General features: G+C 41.8%; 2 protein-coding genes across 5 annotated transcripts in view; one reads left to right on the plus strand and one right to left on the minus strand.

The window, feature by feature from the left end:
- STPG1 (sperm tail PG-rich repeat containing 1) overlaps nt 1-7,969 on the minus strand; it is a 49,532-nt gene extending 41,563 nt beyond the window's left edge. For 2 of the 3 annotated variants that reach the window (XM_074934472.1, XM_074934470.1), the window contains exons 1-2: nt 6,988-7,003; nt 80-181 (exon numbers count right to left, since the gene is read on the minus strand). The gene's annotated coding sequence lies outside the window, so the exon portion shown is untranslated. Of the gene's footprint in view, nt 1-79; nt 182-6,987; nt 7,004-7,920 lie in introns of those variants that run through there. The other variant, XM_074934471.1, reaches the window with a different exon arrangement.
- Nucleotides 7,200-20,549, plus strand: part of RCAN3 (RCAN family member 3) — a 30,020-nt gene continuing 16,670 nt past the window's right edge. Inside the window, exons 1-2 of one of the 2 annotated variants that reach the window (XM_074934474.1) lie at nt 7,200-7,321; nt 17,201-17,445. In XM_074934474.1, the coding sequence (XP_074790575.1) occupies nt 17,251-17,445 (195 nt within the window). In that variant the 5' untranslated portion in view covers nt 7,200-7,321; nt 17,201-17,250. Of the gene's footprint in view, nt 7,322-7,941; nt 8,160-17,200; nt 17,446-20,549 lie in introns of those variants that run through there. The other variant, XM_074934476.1, reaches the window with a different exon arrangement.

Genomic DNA, 20,549 nt, shown 5'->3' on the forward strand with positions numbered 1-20,549 from the left:
ATGACAGTGGAGCATTATAAGCAATGAATGATACATACATTCAAAGAGAACAAAGTCTGCTTTTGGATGGGTGACTTACAGGGAAATCCATGGCACTGAGACTGGGTTGGGAATTGCGGTGTTGCCAAGTCTCACAATATTTGGTGTTGGTTGGAATTTTTTAGCTGGAAAGCCCCATCTCCTGGATTCATGAAATTACATAAGAAAGTTAGTTTACATTTTTTAAAAAAATCTAGCCCTCGTGATTTCAGAGAAAAGCTTGAAAATGTGACTCAAGCGTACTTTAGAGTTATATTTAGCTTCTGGTTCTTGACCCTTTATTTATTTTTTTTAAATCTCATGATTTTGGGGGCCTGACTCATGATTTTTTGAGTGCTTGGGGTTGGCAATACTAGGATTAAGGAAGTGGCACTCTTCTCTCTGAGGTGCTACTCATCCATTACCCTGCTGTGATGACTGGGAGCACTGGAGATGCATGTCTTTGCTTTCAAGTCCAGAGGGATTTGAAAATGTATCAGCATTTCCTATCACTGCCTTTATGAAATAGAGATTATAAATTTAGAATACTGGCAATAAATCTTAATTGAATGCTTGCCAACCTAATTGATACTGACCATATGGGGACCATATTCCACAGGGATAAGCAGAAGATAACCCTGAGAATACTCTTAATTAAATGTATACACTGGGGACCCATATACAAGTGGAAAAAGCACTGGAAGCCATATGTCCTGGTGTTGAAAAGGCTTTTAACAGGAGTCACTACATACTACATTGTAAAATATGAAAGTGAAAATATTAAAACATATAGTACAGGGGCACTGGAAACATTCCCCACAGATTTCAGAGTGTTAGTCTGTATCAGCAAAAACAACGAGGAGTCCTTGTGGCCCTTAGAGACTAACAAATTTATTTGGGCATAAGCTTTTGTGGGCTATAACCCACTTCATCAGATGCATGGAGTGAAAAATACAGTAAGCAGTATATATATGAAAAGATGGGAGTTGCCTTACCAAGTGGGGGGTCAGTGCTAATGAGGCCAATTCAATTAAGGTTTCAGCTGGAAACAAAACCTTCCATTGTTCAGTAGAATTTTGCTGTAGTACATTGTCAAACAGTTACTGAATTGCATTCTGAAATGGCTGCATTTCATCATTAGGTGAAATTATTTGTATTACAGAGATTGTAATCAATTTGTGTTTTAGGGTCAAAGGAACTATATAAATATGCCCCTGCAGAATCAGTTGATAGAGATGGAAAAGAACTATTAGATTTATTACAGTCCCTATATAAGGACAGAATATATTATTGGCTCTAAGAGAGGAAGTATCACATAGTAAATTGATACGGCATTTGATCGCAGCCATAAAGGGTATGATAATAAAGGATAATTACATATTGCCTCTGTTGCTGTATTTAAATGGCAGAATTCCTTGCCTACAGAAGTGAAATTAAGAATGCCTTTCTGAGAATGCTTTGTTTATCTTCCTTCCTTCCATTACAGGAGAGCCTTTCTTTGAACCGATGTAAATGGGAAAGCTACTAGGGGAGATCAGACTAACGTTCTTTTCTGCCCTTCCTTGGCCATAGGTAAATTTTAGAAGAAAGCATTTAAACCAGGGTAAGTACAGCATGTTAAATTGAGATCCTGGCCTGCAGCAGCCCTCTCCCCATAGCTGCAGAGTGAGGACAAAAATGATCAACAAAAGGTTTTTAGCATTGGTGAAATCAAACAGCAATTTTTATTTACCTCTCATGGAATATAAAAGTACAGGCAAATGTTTGTAGGCACTTGGTTTGGATATAAACTTAGGTAACCATATGCAAATATATCACAAAGTTTGGGCAGGTAGGGGGTTAGGCAAATAATCTCATCACTGGATTGTTTTTACTTTGTGATAGATGAAATATTAATTCCTGCAGATCCCTCTCTTATTCTGCCATTTGTTCCCAACCCCTACCTAAAAAATGTGAGTGATGGGACAAAATTAAAATTTTATTTTGAACTTTTAGCTGTGTTAGTATGGATGAACATCATAATTAATAAAATACTAAAAAGCAACATGTCATATAAACATTATGGAACCCCATTTCATATAATTCTTTTCCAGTTTTGTCCATTTCCAGCTAAAATGTAGGTTAACTGTTACACGTGCAACAGAGGAAAATATGTTTTTGTTTTAACGTAACACTACTTTTTAGAAATTCTGGAGACTTCTGTAGTAGACTCCGCTTCTTGAGATTTGTATTGTAATTTCAAATAGAATGTAATGGAAGAAGGAAATTTCTGATATATAAATTAGGGCTGTCAAGTGATTAAAATAATTAATCATGATTAATTGCACGATTAATCATATTGTTAATAATAGAATACCATTTATTTAAATATTTTTGGATGTCTTCTACATTTTCAAATATATTGATTTCAATTACAACACATAATACAAAGTGTACCGTGCTCACTTTATATTTATTTTTGATTACAAGTATTTACACTGTAAAAAAAAAGAAATAGTATTTTTCAGTTCACCTAATATAAGTACTGTAGTGCAATCTCTTTATCATGAAAGTTGAACTTACAAATGTAGAATTATGTACAAAAATAATTGCATTCAAAAATAAAACAATGTACAATTTTAGAACCTGCAAGTCCACTCAGTCCTACTTCTTGTTCAGCCAATCACTCAGACAAACAAGTTTGTTTACATTTGCAGGAGATAATGCTGCCTGCTTCTTGTTTACAATGTCACCTGAAAGTGAGAACAGGCATTCGCATGGCATTGTTATAGCCAGCAAGTTATTTATGTGCCAGATGCACTAAAGATTCATGTCCCTTCATGTTTCAACCACCATTCCAGGGGACATGCGTCCATGCTGATGACGGGTTCTGCTCGATAACAATCCAAAGCAGTGTGCACCGATGCATGTTCATTTTCAATATCTGAGTCACATACCACCAGCAGAAGGTTGATTTTCTTTTTGGTGGTTCAGGTTTCTGCATTGGAGTGTTGCTCTTTTAAGACTTCTGAAAGCATGCTTCACACCTCATCCCTCTCAGATTTTGGAAGGCACTTCAGATTCTTAAACCTTAGGTTGAGTGCTGTAGTTATCTTTAGAAATCTCACATTGGTCCCTTCTTTGCATTTTGTGAAATCTGCAGTGAAAGTGTTCTTAAAATGAACAACGTGCTGGATCATCATCTGAGACTGCTATAACATGAAATATATGGCAGAGTGCAGGTAAAACAGAGCAGGGGACATATAATTCTCCCCCAAGGAGTTCAGTTACAACTGTAATTAACACATTATTTTTTTAACGAGCGTCATCAGCATGGAAGCATGTCCTCTGGAATGGTGCCTGAAGCATGAAAGGGCATACAAATGGCACATAAACACCATGCTGTGCCGGCTACAAAAGTGCCATGCAAATGCCTGTTCTCACTTTCTGGTGACATTGTAAATCAGAAGAGGGCAGCATTATCTCCAGTAAATGTAAACAAACTTGTTTGTCTTAGCGATTGGCTGAACAAGAAGTAGCACTGAGTGGACTTGTAGGCTCTGAAGTTTTACATTGTTTTGTTTTTGAGTGCTGTTATGTAACAACAAAAAAATCTACATTTGTAAATTGCACTTTCAGGACAAAGATTGCACTACAGTTCTTGTATGAGGTGAATTGAAAAATATTATTTTTTTGTTCATCATTTTTACAGTGCAAATATTTGTAATAAAAAATAACATACACTTTGATTTCAATTACAACACAGATTGTACAACACAATATATATGAGAATATAGAAAAACATCAAAAATATTTAATAAATTTCAGTTGGTCTTCTATTGTTTAACAGCGCAATTAAAACTGCGATTAATCGCATTTAATTTTTTAAATCGCAATTAATTTTTTTGAGTTAATCGTATGGGTTAACTGTGATTAATCGACAGCCCTAATACAAATTGTAAGGTCCTATGGGCAGGGACTGACTCCCACAATGTGTGTACAGCACCTAGGGTAATGGTGACCTGAGGTCACGGCACACCTGGTAGCTGAGCTTTGTGACTTTGTCCTCACCCACAACCATTTCAGATTTGGGGACAATTTATACCTGCAAGTCAGTGGCACTGCTATGGATACCCGCATGGCCCCACAGTTGCCAACATTTTTATGGCTGACTTAGAACGCTTCCTCAGGTCTCGTCCCCTAGCACCCGTCCTCTACTTGCGCTACATTGATGACATCTTCACTGCATGGACCCACGGGAAGGAGGCCCTTGAAGAATTCCACCTGGATTTCAACAATTTCCACCCCACCATCAACCTCAGCCTGGACAAGTCCACACAAGAGATCCACTTCCTGGACACTACAGTGCAAATAAGTGATGGTCACATAAACACCACCCTATACCAGAAACCTACTGACCGCTATACTTACCTACATGCCTCCAGCTTCCATCCAGAACACAGCACACGATCCATTGTCTACAGCCAAGCCCTAAGATACAACCGAATTTGCTCTAATCCCTCAGACAGAGACAAACACCGACAAGATCTTTATCAAGCATTCTTAAAACTACAATATCCACCTGGGGAAATGAGGAAACAGATTGACAGAGCAAGACAGGTACCCAAAAATCACCTACTACAGGACAGGCCCCACAAGGAAAATAACATAACACCACTGGCTATCACATACAGACCCCAGGTAAAACCTCTCCAGCACATTATCAACGATCTACAACCTATCCTGGGAAACGATCTCTCACTCTCCCAGACCTTGGGAGACAGGCCAATCCTTGCTTACAGACAACCCCCCAAACCTGAAGCAAATACTCACCAGCAACTACACACCACACCACAGGACCACTAACTCAGGAACCAATCCCTGTAGCAAACCTCGTTGCCTACTCTGTCCCCATGTCTACTCTAGCAACACCATCAGAGGACCCAACCACATCAGCCACACCATCATTCACCTGCACGTCTACTAATGTTATATATGCCATCATGTGCCAGCAGTGCCCCTCTGTCATGTGCATTGGCCAAACTGGACAGTCCCTACGTAAAAGAATAAATGGACACAAATCAGACATCAGGAATGGTAACATTCAAAAGCCAGCGTGAGAACACTTCAATCTTCCTGGACATTCTATAACAGATTTGAAAGTAGCTATACTTGAACAAAAACACTTCAGATGAAGTGAGCAATAGCTCACGAAAGCTTATGCTCAAATAAATTTGTTAGTCTCTAAGGTGCCACAAGTACTCCTTCTCTTTTTGCGGATACAGACTAACACGGCTGCTACTCTGAAACCAGACTTCAAAGAGAAACAGCAGAAATAAAATTCATTTGCAAATTTAACACCATTAATTTGGGCTTGAATAGGGACAGGGAGAGGCTGGCTTATTACAGAAGCAGCTTTGCTTCTCCTGGACACCTCCTCATCTATTGTTGGGAGTGGACTACATCCACCCTGACTGAATTGGCCCTGTCAGCACTGGTTCTCCACTTGTGAGGTAACTCCCTTCTTTTCATGTGTCAGTATATTTATGTCTGCATCTGTAATTTTCACTCCATGCAACTGAAGAAGTGGGGTTTTTACCCACAAAAGCTTATGCTCAAATAAATCTGTTAGTCTTTAAGGTGCCACCGGACTCCTTGTTGTTTTTGTGGATACAGACTAACACGGCTACCCCCTGATACTGTTCTTAGTGGAGGCCTCTAAACGGTACTGTAACAAAAATACAAACAATAAAAAATTTAAAAAATGAAACTGGGAAGAAGTCCGAATGGATTAGCAAGTTAGAGGGAGAGAGAAACCTGTGTGTGTACATGAATACAGAATATGGGAGGGGGGTGTTTACGCATACACAGAATATGGTAGGGGGCTAGAAATCTCCCTGTGTGTCTGTACACACGCTGTGGTAGAGTCCCAAAGGCTGCAACAACACTGCAGTGAGTACATTAGAATTATTTATAAGGGTTTGCTAGCTAAGGGTATCCCGTCTTTAGTGATAACAGTGCATAGCACTGACCCAGGCTCAACATGGGGAACCCCATAGCCCTTCCAGGAAGGCGCTGCTGCAACTTCAGCTTTGTCCCAGCTTCATCCATCAGTCCAGCCAGGGCTCTGCCCTCTCTAACGTGTCTAGCTCCCCAGTCCCTCCCCCATGTTACCCCCCAAGGCAATGCCCCCTTTAGCCCAGCCCCTCCCCCCACTATACCCCCCAAAGCAATGCCCCCTTTAGCCCAGCCCCTCCCCCACATTACCCCCCCAAGGCAATGCCCCCTTTAGCCCAGCCCCTCCCCCACAGTACCCCCCAAGGCAATGCCCCCTTTAGCCCAGCCCCTCCTCCACAGTACCCCCCAAGGCAATGCCCCCTTTAGCCCAGCCCCTCCTCCACAGTACCCCCCAGGGCAATGCCCCCTTTAGCCCAGCCCCTCCTCCACAGTACCCCCCAAGACAATGCCCCCTTTAGCCCAGCCCCTCCTCCACAATACCCCCCAAGACAATGCCCCCTTTAGCCCAGCCCCTCCTCCACAGTACCCTCCAGGGCAATGCCCCCTTTAGCCCAGCCCCTCCCCCACAGTACCCCCCAAGGCAATGCCCCCTTTAGCCCAGCCCCTCCCCCACAGTACCCCCCAAGGCAATGCCCCCTTTAGCCCAGCCCCTCCCCCACAGTACCCCCCAAGGCAATGCCCCCTTTAGCCCAGCCCCTCCCCCACAGTACCCCCCAAGGCAATGCCCCCTTTAGCCCAGCCCCTCCCCCACAGTACCCCCCAAGGCAATGCCCCCTTTAGCCCAGCCCCTCCCCCACAGTACCCCCCAGGCCAATACCCCCTTTAGCCCAGCCCCTCGTCCACACTGCCCCCCCCAAGAGGATACCCCCGAACCCAGCCCCCCCCGCAAGAGGATACCCAGGGGAGGCGGGGCTCTATCTCATCCCACACACCCCTTCCCACGCGAGTGGCTCCCCAAAGTCAGACGAATACCGGGCGACGTCGGGCCGTCAAGAGCCGGCGCATGCACAGGAATCGCCATCAGCCCCCCCCCCACGCGCGCGCGCTCGCTCCCTTCCCATCCGGGTCACATTTCCCTCCCCTCCCCCGCCACCCCTGTGGCGATGCGAGGACGGGAGCGCGCGCGCTCGCGCGTCCCCGGGGAGAACTACAGTGAGCGCGCCCGGACGGGGGGGGCCGTTTCCCTCAGCTGCTGCCATCGCTGCCAGCTCCCCCCCGCCCCCCCACCGTCTTTCGTCCTGCCCGCCTTCCTCCCAGAGGGCGCCGGGCCCTGCGCGGCGGTCGACGGGAACCCCAGGCGGGGACGGTGAGTCCTCAGAGCGGAGACTGAGCTGCCCCCCATGTTCTCTCTGTGCCGCTGCCCGCCCCGTCCCGCTTCCTTTCCCTCACAACGGCCCCCCGGGGGAGCCGCCTCGAGCCTCTCCGTGGCCGCTTCCTCGGGGGGCGGGCGGCCGGGCGCGCGCGGGAGGGGGGCAGCTAGCCAGCCGCCCTGGGGCGGCGGTGGGTTTCGCAGCCACCCCATGCTGGTGGTTTGCGGGGGCCTCCGCCGCGTCTAAAGGGCGGGGATGGGCGGTTGGCTCGGCTGAGTGTCCGTCGCCCGGACCAGTGCCTCAGGGCTGCTGCGGGCCGCAGGCCCCGGGTGTGAAGGGGGAAGGGATCGAGGGGCGGGGAGAGGCTCCCTCGCCCGCCTGGCCCCGAGCAGCGCTGGCGCGGTTGGGGTTAAAGGGGTGGGGGTGGGCCAGGGGCCGCGCAGGAGCTGCGAGCCGCCCGAAGTTCGGAGGCCACCCGCTGCAGCAGTGGCTGAGCTTTCCCCGGCAACTTCTGAAGCTCGCCGATCTCTTCTGGGGGCATGTGATGGTGGATTAACCCCACAAAGCTCCTCTCCTTCACGTGGGAATGGCTTGCCTGTTTGCTGCCTGCCCGCAGGCACCGATTGCTCGGCTGTCTCCGACGCAAGCGAAATCCTAGAGCTACACTACTCAGTTGTGCGTGTCGAGAATTTAAAAGAATGATCAAATCACCTCTCAGGGTGACAGAACTACAAGAATCGAAGCTGCTTTGTGTGTAGAAGCTCTTGCTTCAAAGCAATTTCTGCACTTCAGAAGATCCGGAACTTGCTGTTATTTGCAGCTATAATCGATGATGTGAGACATAAAAATAGGCATTTCATTTTAAGGTTACAATTATTTATCTCCAGTTCAGTACGCTGTGATAGAACACAACCTATTATCAACAGTCATGGCGTGGTTAGGCATCACGTGTTCAGTGTGCTGTTTTCTAAGTATATTGTTTGGCTTCCTGTATTTGTATGTTTTAAAATGGTCTTAAATGCTCCTGTGGTCTGAGAACCAAAGCAACCTACTTAACCATTTAGTTGACTCTTAATGCCTTCATTTCCCCTTCTTTGTTATAACAGAACATGTTATTTCTAAACTTTGGTGCTGATCTTGCAAACACATTGACTTAAATGAGATTACTCACGTAGGTAAAGTCACACATGTGTTTGTGTTGGCAAGATTGGTCTTAGACTACACACTTTGGGAGCAGATATGTCTGTCTGTAAAGTGCCATCCATGAATGTTTTGACCTTGTCAGCATTAAAGACTTCTGGAAATTTTCTGACCATTGCACTAGTAATGGTAGGAGACAGGAGATGCTAATGTAAATCACATGGTGCTGGCGTTCTTTCCGTTCTGTCTCATCTAACAATGCTCAGAGCAGGTCTAGAAAAAATAATATTAAAAGCATTGGTGGTACATGGTCACCACCTGTTCTTTCTCTCTATTGCTTGAGCAATAGGGGAGAATTTCCCAAAATCCTCATTGTTGACAAGACTGTATAAAGTTTTTTTAAAAAAAAACAAACACCTTGTCAGTATTTCTAAAAGTGCATATTACCTCGGTATCTAAGTGTGCCAACCAGATCATATTACTTCTCATTGGAATAAAGGAATTAATAAGGGGTCAAGATCAACTGAGTGGCTAAGGCTCCTGGTTTGGTTCACAGAATTGATGTAGTCCTAGTGTATGAGATCACTTAAGCATCTAAAAACATGAGAGAGAATTCAAAGAACATACATTAGCTAAAGGAAGATACTGTGTTTGGGATGCCTAACTACACACAAATTGCATTGAATACTGATATCTGATTATGCATTTCTATCATTTTCTGGGTTAATATTGAGGGATGGAAGGACAGAAAAAAAAGCAACAGAGAAAAATAAAAGTATTTCTGATCCGGATCCCTGCTCTGGAAAGAAGAGATGGTGACTCAGTAATCTGAGCCACCATCTTTCCTTCTGGAACAGGGAGCCAGGTCTGGCGAGTTCTAGCTTTTCTTTTTTTTTTTTTTTTTTTTTTTTAGGAGTTAAGCATGGACATACACATACATGTGTGTTATCTTCCATTACATTGCCTTACTCAAATATACATTCTTGCATTTACACTTAAACTAATTTATTATTAACATAAATGTATCTACCTAATGTATAGGATTTTTGTAACATAATCAATATTTTCACATACTTGAGTGGACCAAAATTTGGGTGAAAATGGGTAAAAAACAAATAATAGCTTTTATAAAACCAAGAAACTGGTAAAAATCATTAAAAAACCAAAAATGAAGTGTCAAACCCATGAGGTAAGTAAGATTATCCCCTTTTTATAGAAGAGAAACTGAGGCAGCGAGTTTGTGCTTCACAGTGGTGAGCCCATTAAAAATACCTAGATAGAGGTTGCTCTTTGCCCAAGGTCACACAGTGAATGAGGGTCAAAGCCTGTATTAGAGCTTTGGTACCACTCACTCACTACACAGTGCTCCTCTTTCCTGTCTTGACTAGTATCTCAAAAAGATGCTGTAAAATATTTGTATATAGTCTTTTAGAAGGTAGACTTCTCTCTGCACTGCTTGTAATAATAAATTCTTAAATACCATATGTACATCAGTTACTTTATTTGACTATCCCACTCTAATTTTAGTGGAGCATTGTATGGCTTTGTGATTAGCCCTTCATAGAGTTTAATGGTGGCTGCAGTGCCAGCTATGGTGTTCAGGTACTGATATTTCTGGCAAGTCTGCAAAAATAAATATCCTGTAAAAATTAAGAGTTGTAGATTTGTTATTTAATAACTAGAATTAGGGGATGCGTTCTCTCTTTTTTTTTTTTTTTTTTTTTAAACAAAAATAGTTCAAGCAGTGGATTTAAACTATTTGACAGTTTCCTTTCCAATTTTTTTTTTTACACTTGCAAAGAAGGTTGTAGTGTAAATAATGCAGAACTGCTGATCTTTGCTGCTAGGAGTTTTCTGCTCATTTCATCTAGCCACAAAGAAAAGATTTGTTAAAACTCAGTTTTGGCTAGAATTGGCACTAATGTAGATACTAAACCCTCGTTTACGCAGACCTTGCTTGCAGTAGTTGAAGGGAACAGCTGCGGTCTCTTCTGCTGCTTACAGCTACCCAGGCTTCCTCTTTTATACCCTAACTCAGGTATAAAATTATTTATCTGGTGATTCATTTTTTGTCAGTTTGAGGGAAACTAGTTATCTGCATCATGACACTAGAATTTGTAAGCTGCTACCATCACCCCAGAATAATTTAGTACTGTGCCAAATCGTCACTTCACAAACCAGAAAATGGTGTATAATATTTTTGTTGCTGCAATCAAACTATTCACAACGTGTTGAGGTTCATTTATAGCAATGCTGCACTTGAAGTGGGTGGGGCTTTTCACAGTGTGTAAAGTTGAGTGCATGTCTTTACAGGATAAGGGCCTTTTTTGGTACTTTTAATCAAGGATCTTAGAGTACTTTACAACAGTGGGTAAGTGGCAATTTTCTATTTTATAGTTGTGTAACCAGGTAACAGAAGTTGAGTAACAAGGCATCACCTCAATTCAGCAAGAGGCAGAGCTCGAAAGAGAAGCCAGGAATCTACCTACTGTGCTTTAGTCGAACAGCTTCCCTTTTCTCCAGTAATAATGTATATCTATATAGCATTAATATATTTAATAACTTCTTAAATTGATGTTCAGCAAAAGTCAGCATTTTCCTCACGTTAAGGGTGTTTATGCCGTAAATGGGGTAATGTGATCATTATGTAGTAGGCTGAGCACACATCTACAAACCAGGAACTCCAAGGCTCTAATCTCAGCTCTGATACTGAGCTGTGCTGGCCTTGGGCAACTCATTTTAACTTCTGCATGTGTGTGTTTTCTTTTCTATCTGCAAAAGAGGGATGATGATTGTCTGCCTCACCTCAGAGTGAGGATGAACTAGTTCGTGTTTAAGGTGTTCAGTGCTAAATGACCGTGTTATGTGAAAACACTTACAAATGGGTTCTTGTGTCCATGCTAAGATTCTTATTATATGATATTGCTAAACTTCACTAGACCAGTTTAGGTACAGTGCAAGGTCACTGTGACTTGTAGCCTCTTTCAGCTACTACATTTTACTTCCGTCTGCATCGTATTAGCTGAATCACTTCATGCTATACTTCAGCCACTTTACTGTGCGTTGTTTTGTACTGTACCCTAAAATTCTATCTGTATTTACATCGTTTTACTTTGTTGCTTTACTGTGTACAAGTATTGTTTACATAGTGTAGATTGTCTTTTAAACAATTTGTTGTGTATCCTAGTTACAATACACTTTTCCTCATTGTGTGTTAATGTCACAATTGATTATTGCAGCGCCTGATGATGTCAGTGTTGTGAAGGAGTAGACATTATTTCTGTTATAAAACCCAACCTGTAGGATTTTAAAACTTGTCTGTGTTGGAATTCAGCCTAATCATGAGTAGATGGTTCTCCCCTCTACTCCCCAGTCTGGTTTAAATGTTTCTTTTGGAATGCACGTCCTTCATCTTCTGTACACTGATTTTTTTTTCACTTGACTACTAGGAATGACACATTAATTATTTTATATTCAATTTAAAATGCCTATTATTTACCAGTCATACCAGTTGTTTTTTATTCACTAACTTTGTTAGAATGTAGAGTTGCTTGATTATTAAACTCTGACACCAGCTCCTGACTCTTAAAGTAAAGGCTAAAAAATACAAGGATTGAAAGTGTGTGAGGGTGATGATTTTGATTCAAGGAGATTTTTCATTCACTTCATCTTCTCTCCAGTTCAGGATTTATGCCTATGAGTCTGAATAACCGCAATTTAACGAGTAAGAGTGAGTTTATCTCAGGAGTGGGATGATGGTGGCTAATGTTGATCTGTAGCCGACACGATAATGTTTTTCAGTGAATAACTTCTAAATATTTGGCATTTGTTTTTAAATTTGTCACTCCTGTTTGTATTTCAGACATAATGAAACTTACCAACATTGATTTTATATGAACAAGTTTGCTGTGATTAGTAAAATAATGCTAAATCACTTCAAGTTTAAATGGAATGAAGTAACTTTGATAAGTACAGCTTTGTAATTCGTTTTGTCAGATAGCAAACACTACATTTCACATATATTAGAAACAAAACATGATTTGATTGCTCAGATTTTTATATAATGTATGATATGCAAAAATCTGTTCTCAAGTACTTAACATTTCTCTAGTGCTTTCCACTCAAAGATCTCGTAGTAGTTTACAAACATTAATAGATTAGTCTCACAACCCCACTGTGTTGTGAGACTAATCTCCACTTACAGCTAGGGAGACTGAAGCACAATTAGTGAAGTGACTTGCCCTAGGTATCCGTACTAATTTGTAGTTTAACCACTATTAGCACCTTTTTTCAGAGTAACAGCCGTGTTAGTCTGTATTCGCAAAAAGAAGAGGAGTACTTGTGGCACCTTAGCTCACGAAAGCTTATGCTCAAATAAATTGGTTAGTCTCTAAGGTGCCACAAGTACTCCTTTTCTATTAGCACCTTGCCCTCCTTCTGACTCTCAGTTCTTTTCTTTTAAATCCAGAGTCTCTGCAAGAAGACAATAGTTATTTTTAAACCTGTTACTCCTAAAATGCATTGTGCCTGTGGAAGCTTTGTGTGTTAAAGATATTTCAGTAGTTGTTGGTCAGTTGACCTACAAATATTTAACCAGTCAAATATCAACTTTGCTTACCTCTGTGGAGGAAACAAATCCACCAGAGAGCAGAACGAATTTCCGCTTGCTTGAATTACCCTTGTGGAATATTTTAACAAACTCAATTTATCCTATTGATGTAATCAAACAAACATGTAGGCTTCTTTTTTGTTTTTCCTTCTTGGACTCTTGAGGACACACAGATCTGGTCGCTTTTCTTTCGACCATTCTGTGTTGACAGTTTTAGCGCACAGAGTGCTGTACTGCACAAGCCCAGCATATGCATCAAATTGTAAATGTAACATGCTGTCTTAATGTGGTCAGCTACTTTTCTGATAGCTGTGTGTGCCTGTGTGTAATAAGATCCAGGAATCAATACTCTTACTTTTCTCCAAAATCTTTCATTTTGCAGTATATGGTGATGTCTTCTCAGGTTTCAGTGTGAATGCCCCCAGAGCAATACTCCTTTTAAACTCTCAGCCTGGCCAGAAAGAGAAGTTGTATACTTTCAGATGCGAGCCTCTAATTTAAAATCGAAAACAAAAAACGAGGATTTGATTTAAAAGGATATTTACTTTTGTTTTTAAATTTAAAACAACTATCGTTATTTTTTAAATCGCTTGTATATAGTCCATGACTACTTTTGTATAAAATCTTTTACATATGCTCTTTTATTGCACTTTTCATGCATGATCTCAAAGCCCCTTCCCTACAAAGCCACATTTTACAGAATGGGAACCTGAAGTTCAGAGTTCTGGGACCCTCGAACCCTGCAGGGTTCTAGAGCCGGGGCTCCAGCCTGAGCCTGGAAGTCTACACAGCAATGAAACACCCCTGTGAGCCCGAGTCGGCTGGCACAGGCCAGTGGCTGGTGTTCCTTTGCTGTGTAGACACACCCTTAAGGTCACACAGTGAGCGTTAGCATATATAGGAGTAGAACCTAGGTCTCCTGTTCCTCAGTCCCATGCCTTTTGCATGTGTTTCCTTCCAGTTTAGTATGTCCATATGCTGAGCATACACAAACACATGCTCACTATGTCTTAGTTACATGAGAAAAAATGTAAATATTCCATCTACTTTTCAGTCATTGTATTGTTTAGTGTCAGTAATCTGCAGATTAGAGCTCCTTAAATGACATAGTAGAATGTAACCATTTTGAAGGAGCTGTAATGGACTCTGATGTTGATAATCCATGGAGTAAAAAAGCCTTTCTCACTTGGAGTAAAGAAGTCTTTCTTTTCACTGTGGTTATGGTTGCCAACTTTCCAAATGCAGAAAACAGAACAACCTTACCCAGCCCCCTGCCCTGCCCCTACCACACCCCCTTCTCCGAGGCCCCGCCTGCACTCACTCCATTCCCCCCCCCTTCTGTCGCTCACTCTCCCCCACCCTTGCTCACTTGCTCATTTTCACCTGGCTGAGCAAAGGGTTGGGGTGTGGGAGGGGATGAGGGCTCTGGCTGGGGGTGTGAGGGCTCTAGCCTGGAGCTATAAATGAGGGGATCAGGGTGTGCGTGGGGGCTCTGGGCTGGGGGCTGGGGTACAGGGGGGATGAGGGCTCTGGCTGGGGGTGGGGCTGTGGGTGTGGGGTGCTGGAGGAAGTTCGGGGTGCGGGCTCTGGGCTGTGCTTACCTCAGGTGGTTTCTGGAAGTGGCCGGCATTTCCCTTCAGCTCCTTCGCGGAGGCGCGTCCAGGCAGCTCTGTGTGCCTCCCCAGCCTGCAGACGTTGCCTGTGGTTCTTAGCCAATGGGAGGTGTGGAACTGGCACTTGGGGGGGGGCAGCGCGGAGCCCCCATGGCTGCACCTCTGTCTAGGAACCAGAGGGAAGTGCCAGCCGCTTCCAAAAACCACGCAGAGCCAGGGCAGGCAGGGGAGCCTGCCTTAGCCCTGCTGCACTGCCGATCAGACTTGTAACAACCCAGTCAGCAGTGCTGACCAGAGCTGCCAAGACGCCTGTCAACCCTAACCTGGTGATGGTTTTTACTGTTTAAAGATATGCGGGGGAGGGGTTTTGAGAGAGAAAATGAAGACATTCTCTGTTACAGTAATTAGTTAATTTTCCTTTATCACCCTCTTTGCCTTCCCTCAAACTTCACTGGCTTGATTGGTTCTTCTGTGTCAAGTTCAAGTTACTTGACCTTTTTCAAGGCTCTCAGTAACTCAGCCATATTTAGTGTGTCTGTCCATATGTCACCCTATCTCCCCTCTTCCTCATTATTCATTTAAACCTTCTGTTGTCATACCTTCTTTTATGCCATCCCTTACAAAGTCCCATTTCTCTGTGCCAAATACCCTTTCTTTCCTCCTTTGCACATCTAAAGTACTTTTCAGATAGATTGTTAACTTTGAGGGGCAGAGTCCCTGTGGTTTAAGCCTTCTGTAAAAGGGGTGAGTCCCCTTGTCATTCTATGAATAATGCAGCTAGTATTTTCAGTGCGATTTGCTCATGGCTCAGTTTGACTTTGTGTACCCTCGCCCTCTTAGTGCCCTTGACTGACTGGCCTGGAAGTATCTCTTAAAATTCAGAGCTTCCAAACCACTCAGTATTTTTTTTTAGTCTATATTTATGCTTTTTTTTCTTCACTTTTAGATGAGTTAGCCCTCAGAAAATAGTGAATTCTTTACCAGTTACACAAGCACATTCTGGCGTGACATCTCTTTCCCCTGGTGTTTGTATAATCAATGCATTTGAAATAGTCTGTTCAGAAAATGTGTAAAACTCACTTTTGCTGGTCAAGTTAGGTCAGATCTACACACAAAATTGTACTGATTTACTGAATGTCTTGATGTTGAGCTGATGCAACTTTGTGCATGAGTGTTCTTAAGTAGGTTGTAAATGTATCCACATGCAGTTTCACTGGCTTAACTAAATAAGTTAACATCACATGTTTGGTTAATCCTTTGTAATTTCTGTGTGTGAACAGGCTTGTTTACATTAGGTCATGGGATGTAAACTGAAATGCCAACTTCCACATATGTTTCAAAAATGTCCTCGTGTATTTACAAGTGTGGTGATCACATGAATATGGAGCCTCAGCACTACAGTGCAGAAGCACTTTATAAATACTTAGATCAGTAACTGGGGGTATCAAATAATTTTTTTCCTCATTTCCACAAATTTTGTCCTAAGGGCTTGCTTTAAACAAACACAAGTTAGCATGGATTGATTTATTTTATTTTTTTTCTCATACACTTATACTGGTTACAGGTAATGGCATTTTTAGCTGACTGCTTCAAAGGAATAAGCTAGTTAAGCAAATAAAATATTCAAAACAAACAACTGCAGATAGTTTTTCTAGTGTTCTGTGCAACTTACTCCCCACCCTTCTTCCAGAGATTACACATTACTATATTTTAATGTGATAATTACTTTTTTCTCACCACAAAAGTGCTCCTGTGTTTTATCAAGAGTTGACAACATGTGTTCTATAAAGTGTAGTTGCTTATGCAAAAATAGTTCATATTCTAAGGTCTCTGGTTTAGTATCCTATATGATATCTTGTTTGCATTGCATTTTGTTTCCATCTCACATTTATTGAGGATTGCATGTATAGCACTGTGCAGACTACCCATACAGCTTAGAATATTTTTTTTCTATTCATACAGTGTCTGTTGTGGAAGACACTGTTGATCTAGCAGTTAGAAAAGGGGGCTTGGAGTCAGGAATATTGGGTTTTGTTCCTGGCTGTGCTGCTGAGTTGCAGGGAGCTTGTGCAAGACACTTAACTTTACAGTGTGCATGTTTTTTCCATCTGTAAAATCCGAAGACTGCACAATTCACATTAGCTGGGTGAAGCTTGTTTATAAAATACTTAGCATTTTTTTCTCTGAGTATGTCAATTTAAATGCAAAGTATTATGGCATCAAGGAAAGCTTGTAGAACAGTTTCCTAATACTTTAATGTTCTATTACGCTGACAAAAATTGTTTACATTTATTAGAATGGATGGTTTCTTACATTCCTTTTCACAGCTCAAACAGGTGAGTCTCAGGTTTATAGGAATGAGATAAAGTGGTTCTGTACTGTAGGCTATAGGCAGCCTTCACACTGATTTCTCTTTTCTGCATAAAATGATTCATCTCAAAGAATAACTATAGCAGGAAAATGTGATTTACTGGTAAATTCAGTACTTGTAATCCTCCATTTTCTCTCAATAGATTCCTGCTAGAAGTCCTGGCACATAAAGAAGAGTTGTGTTCGGTGGACAATGCTCAGAGACACTATGAAGTCCTGGAGTGACAGCCAGACAGACATTTACAGCAGTGACCAAGAAGAGGAAGAAGAAATGATCTTTGGAGAAAATGAAGATGATTTGGAAGAGATGATGGATTTAAGTGACTTGCCTACCTCACTCTTTGCTTGCAGTGTGCCAGAAGCTGTGTTTGAGGTACAAGAAGAAAAGGTAAGAGTACATAGGGTATAGTGATGTAAATTGGTGCAATTGTAGTTAGAACATATTTTGTCTAAATTTTCAGTGTTATTACTTATTCTAGCGGGTGAAAAATAACTAGATTTGCTAACGAGTTCAAATTGTCTTTCAGTGCTGCTTGCCAATAAATTCAAATAGGCCGTCTGCATGCTGATCTCCTGCCTTACATTTTATGGTCCAGGGAGAACTCAAATATTTGATTCCAGGACAAGGATCACTGTTAAAAGAATTGTATTTGTTCACTGTATACTTTGTCAGACCCAATGAATAAGAAATAACAATTTGAAAGTGATTTGAAATTTCTAGTCCAAACAAGACTTCTTTGGACCATTATCTTATTTTTTTTATTCAGTCAGACATGAGGTTATCCTTTGCTTCTAATGGCAATCGGGAAGAATCTTCTATAGCACATGAGTTCTGTAGACTTAGCACATGAGTTCTGTAGACTAACAAAACAAACTATGGCTGAAATGTGAGCGGTTTATGTAATGGAGGAGAGCTTGATCCGTAACTTCCTTCCAGTTTTCATTCACAAAACTATGAATCCTACTACAGTTCTGTCTAAAATTTTGCATGCTGCCTGGGGGAAGGTGTGGTATCAGCTAGGAAATCGGGGATGCTAGATGGTGTCCTTCAATTTTAAATCAGCCTCTTAAAGGCAGTGGCAGCGAACTGCACTCCTAAACTATTAATCGCAACAAACAAAGCTATTGAAACTCTACCAAAGATATTTGTAGGCTGCTAATTGCAATAGATGCAAAACACAATTATAAAGATCATCAAATTGGATTCCACTCTTGCCATCCTAGGGTTTCACTTAAACTTGACCATCCTTTCTTCCCTTCTTCCTCCTTTTATCTTCCCCTTCCTTTATCCTCCCTTCCATCAATTATTACAAGGAAACTTCTGCCAAAATGCAGGCTTTGCACTGGACTCTGAAGCTGGGCAGACTAAGACTCATTCTCATCCAGCAGGTGTTTTACAATCTAGGACCCCAGCACTGAGAATGCCTTACTGACAGCTCTCCCTAGAGATCCTTGCAGTTTCCATTTCCTGAGGCGAGGGATTTCTGGAGCAACGGCTTGAAATATATGATCTGACTGCAGACAGTAAATGCTGATACTGCAGTCCTTATTCTGTAAGGGAAAGAATGTCAGGCCTATGATTTATAATGCCACTTAAGTATCAATATATTTGATTAGGGCAGCCTTACAAAATTCTGCTTACCTGCTTCCCCATGATAAGTAGGTTTGGATTTTTTTTTGTTTTTTTTGCAGAAAAGTAAAATATCATTATTTTTTCTTTTATCATGACAAACAGCAGGCAAGTAGATTTTGTTTGTGGACAGGTGTATTTTTCGGGATGGTTTTGTGCGAGGCTGGATTAGATATCTTCAAATTATGATTTAGTAACGCATGTTAAAATTGCTGCCAAAACATACATGTTTATGTCAAACACTCTGTGAAGCACTGGGTTGATTGTTAAGTTTGATTGGGGGGAGGGATAGCTCAGTGGTTTGAGCATTGGCCTGCTAAACCCAGGGTTGTGAGTTCAATCCTTGAGGGGGCCATTTAGGGATCTGGGGCAAGAATTGGGGATTGGTCCTGCTTCAAGCAGGGGGTTGGACTAGATGACCTCCTGAGGTCCCTTCCAACCCTTACCTTCTATGATTCTAAGTTCTGTGGGTTGAAGATCAATTTTACCTGTGTTTCTTCTGAAAGAAATATTAGAAGAAAGTAAATAATTTCTTTAAACAACCTGTTTCATCGACAATATTTTTTTAAATCTAACACCTCCCTTCCCCGCACCCTCCCACACACATTATTTGCCAGTTTAAGTGTTAGTTTCCCTCTACCGTCTTTCCCTTGGAGAGGAGCAATCCTGTAGTTGTATCCCAAGTCAGAAATTCATATAGAAACAAATTTGACTTGTCCAATACACTCATTATCCAAAAATGTCAGTGCCCTGAGATATGTGGATAATTGAGTTTTACACCTAATACTTATATATCACTTCATATTTCCAAAACACCAGACAAATATCATCATGCCTCTGAGATATAGGTATATGTAATTATCCCCATTTTTAGAAAGGGAAACTGAGTTACAGAGGGTGAGAGTAGCTCAAAACCACACAGCAAGCCAGCCTTAGAGCAGGATTAGAATGTAGATAGATGTTCCTGGATCCCATGACTGTGGGTGGAACAAGACTATTACTTTTCTCGCTGATACAGTTTGGGGCTGTAACTAATTATCCAAGGCACAATGAAGGGCTCTAGCCTTGTGGTAATAATGTATCTTTGTTAGAGCTAATCACACACAGAATTTTTTTGTGAAAAAAGCCAACTTTTCAGCAAAAAATTGAAAACTGAAGTAATTTGGCCAAAACCCAAAGTAGTTTGATTTGGAAATACAGCAGAACTCCATTTATCCAATCTAATTGGGACTGGGGCCAGATTGGATCATCAAAAATTTGGGTAATCTGGAGAATGGCTGCAGCACCATCTAGCTGCCACAGGAGAGATCTGCTTCTGGACCTGTGTGCACTTGTTGTTCGGTTAATAAGGAAAGCCGGATAATGGAGGGTCAGATAAAGGGGCTTCTACTGTACTGGTGTGGTGTTTCATGGGGATTGTAGTTCATTTGCCTTACACTCCCGTTCTCCTCTATCAGCCAGGCTCTCTGGTCAGATTACATCTTCCATGATGCTTCATACTATCCTCTCTGTGTGGGGAGCCAGTGCCTCATCGGCTTTGGTCTAGTGACCATGGTGCATCATGGGAGATTGTCTGGCTGGGAAGCCTGGTCCACATAGGAGAATGGAAACATGAGGCAACCAGAATAAAATGCCTGTGAAATAGCATGGCATCCTGTCCCCACTGAGATATTTTGGTATTCAGCTAAAATATTTTTCGTTTTTGGTCCAAAATTGAAATCTTTTTGTTCTTTACACTTTCTTTTGTTGAAAAATCAAAATTTTCTACAGTAAGAAGACAATTTTAATGAAAAATGTTGTTTAATTGAAAACCCAGTTTGGCATCGAAAAACAATTTTTGTGGACAAAACTTAATCTGCCTT

The sequence above is a fragment of the Natator depressus genome, chromosome 19, assembly GCF_965152275.1.
Source record: "Natator depressus isolate rNatDep1 chromosome 19, rNatDep2.hap1, whole genome shotgun sequence".
In the NCBI taxonomy this organism is placed as follows: Eukaryota; Metazoa; Chordata; order Testudines; family Cheloniidae; genus Natator; species Natator depressus.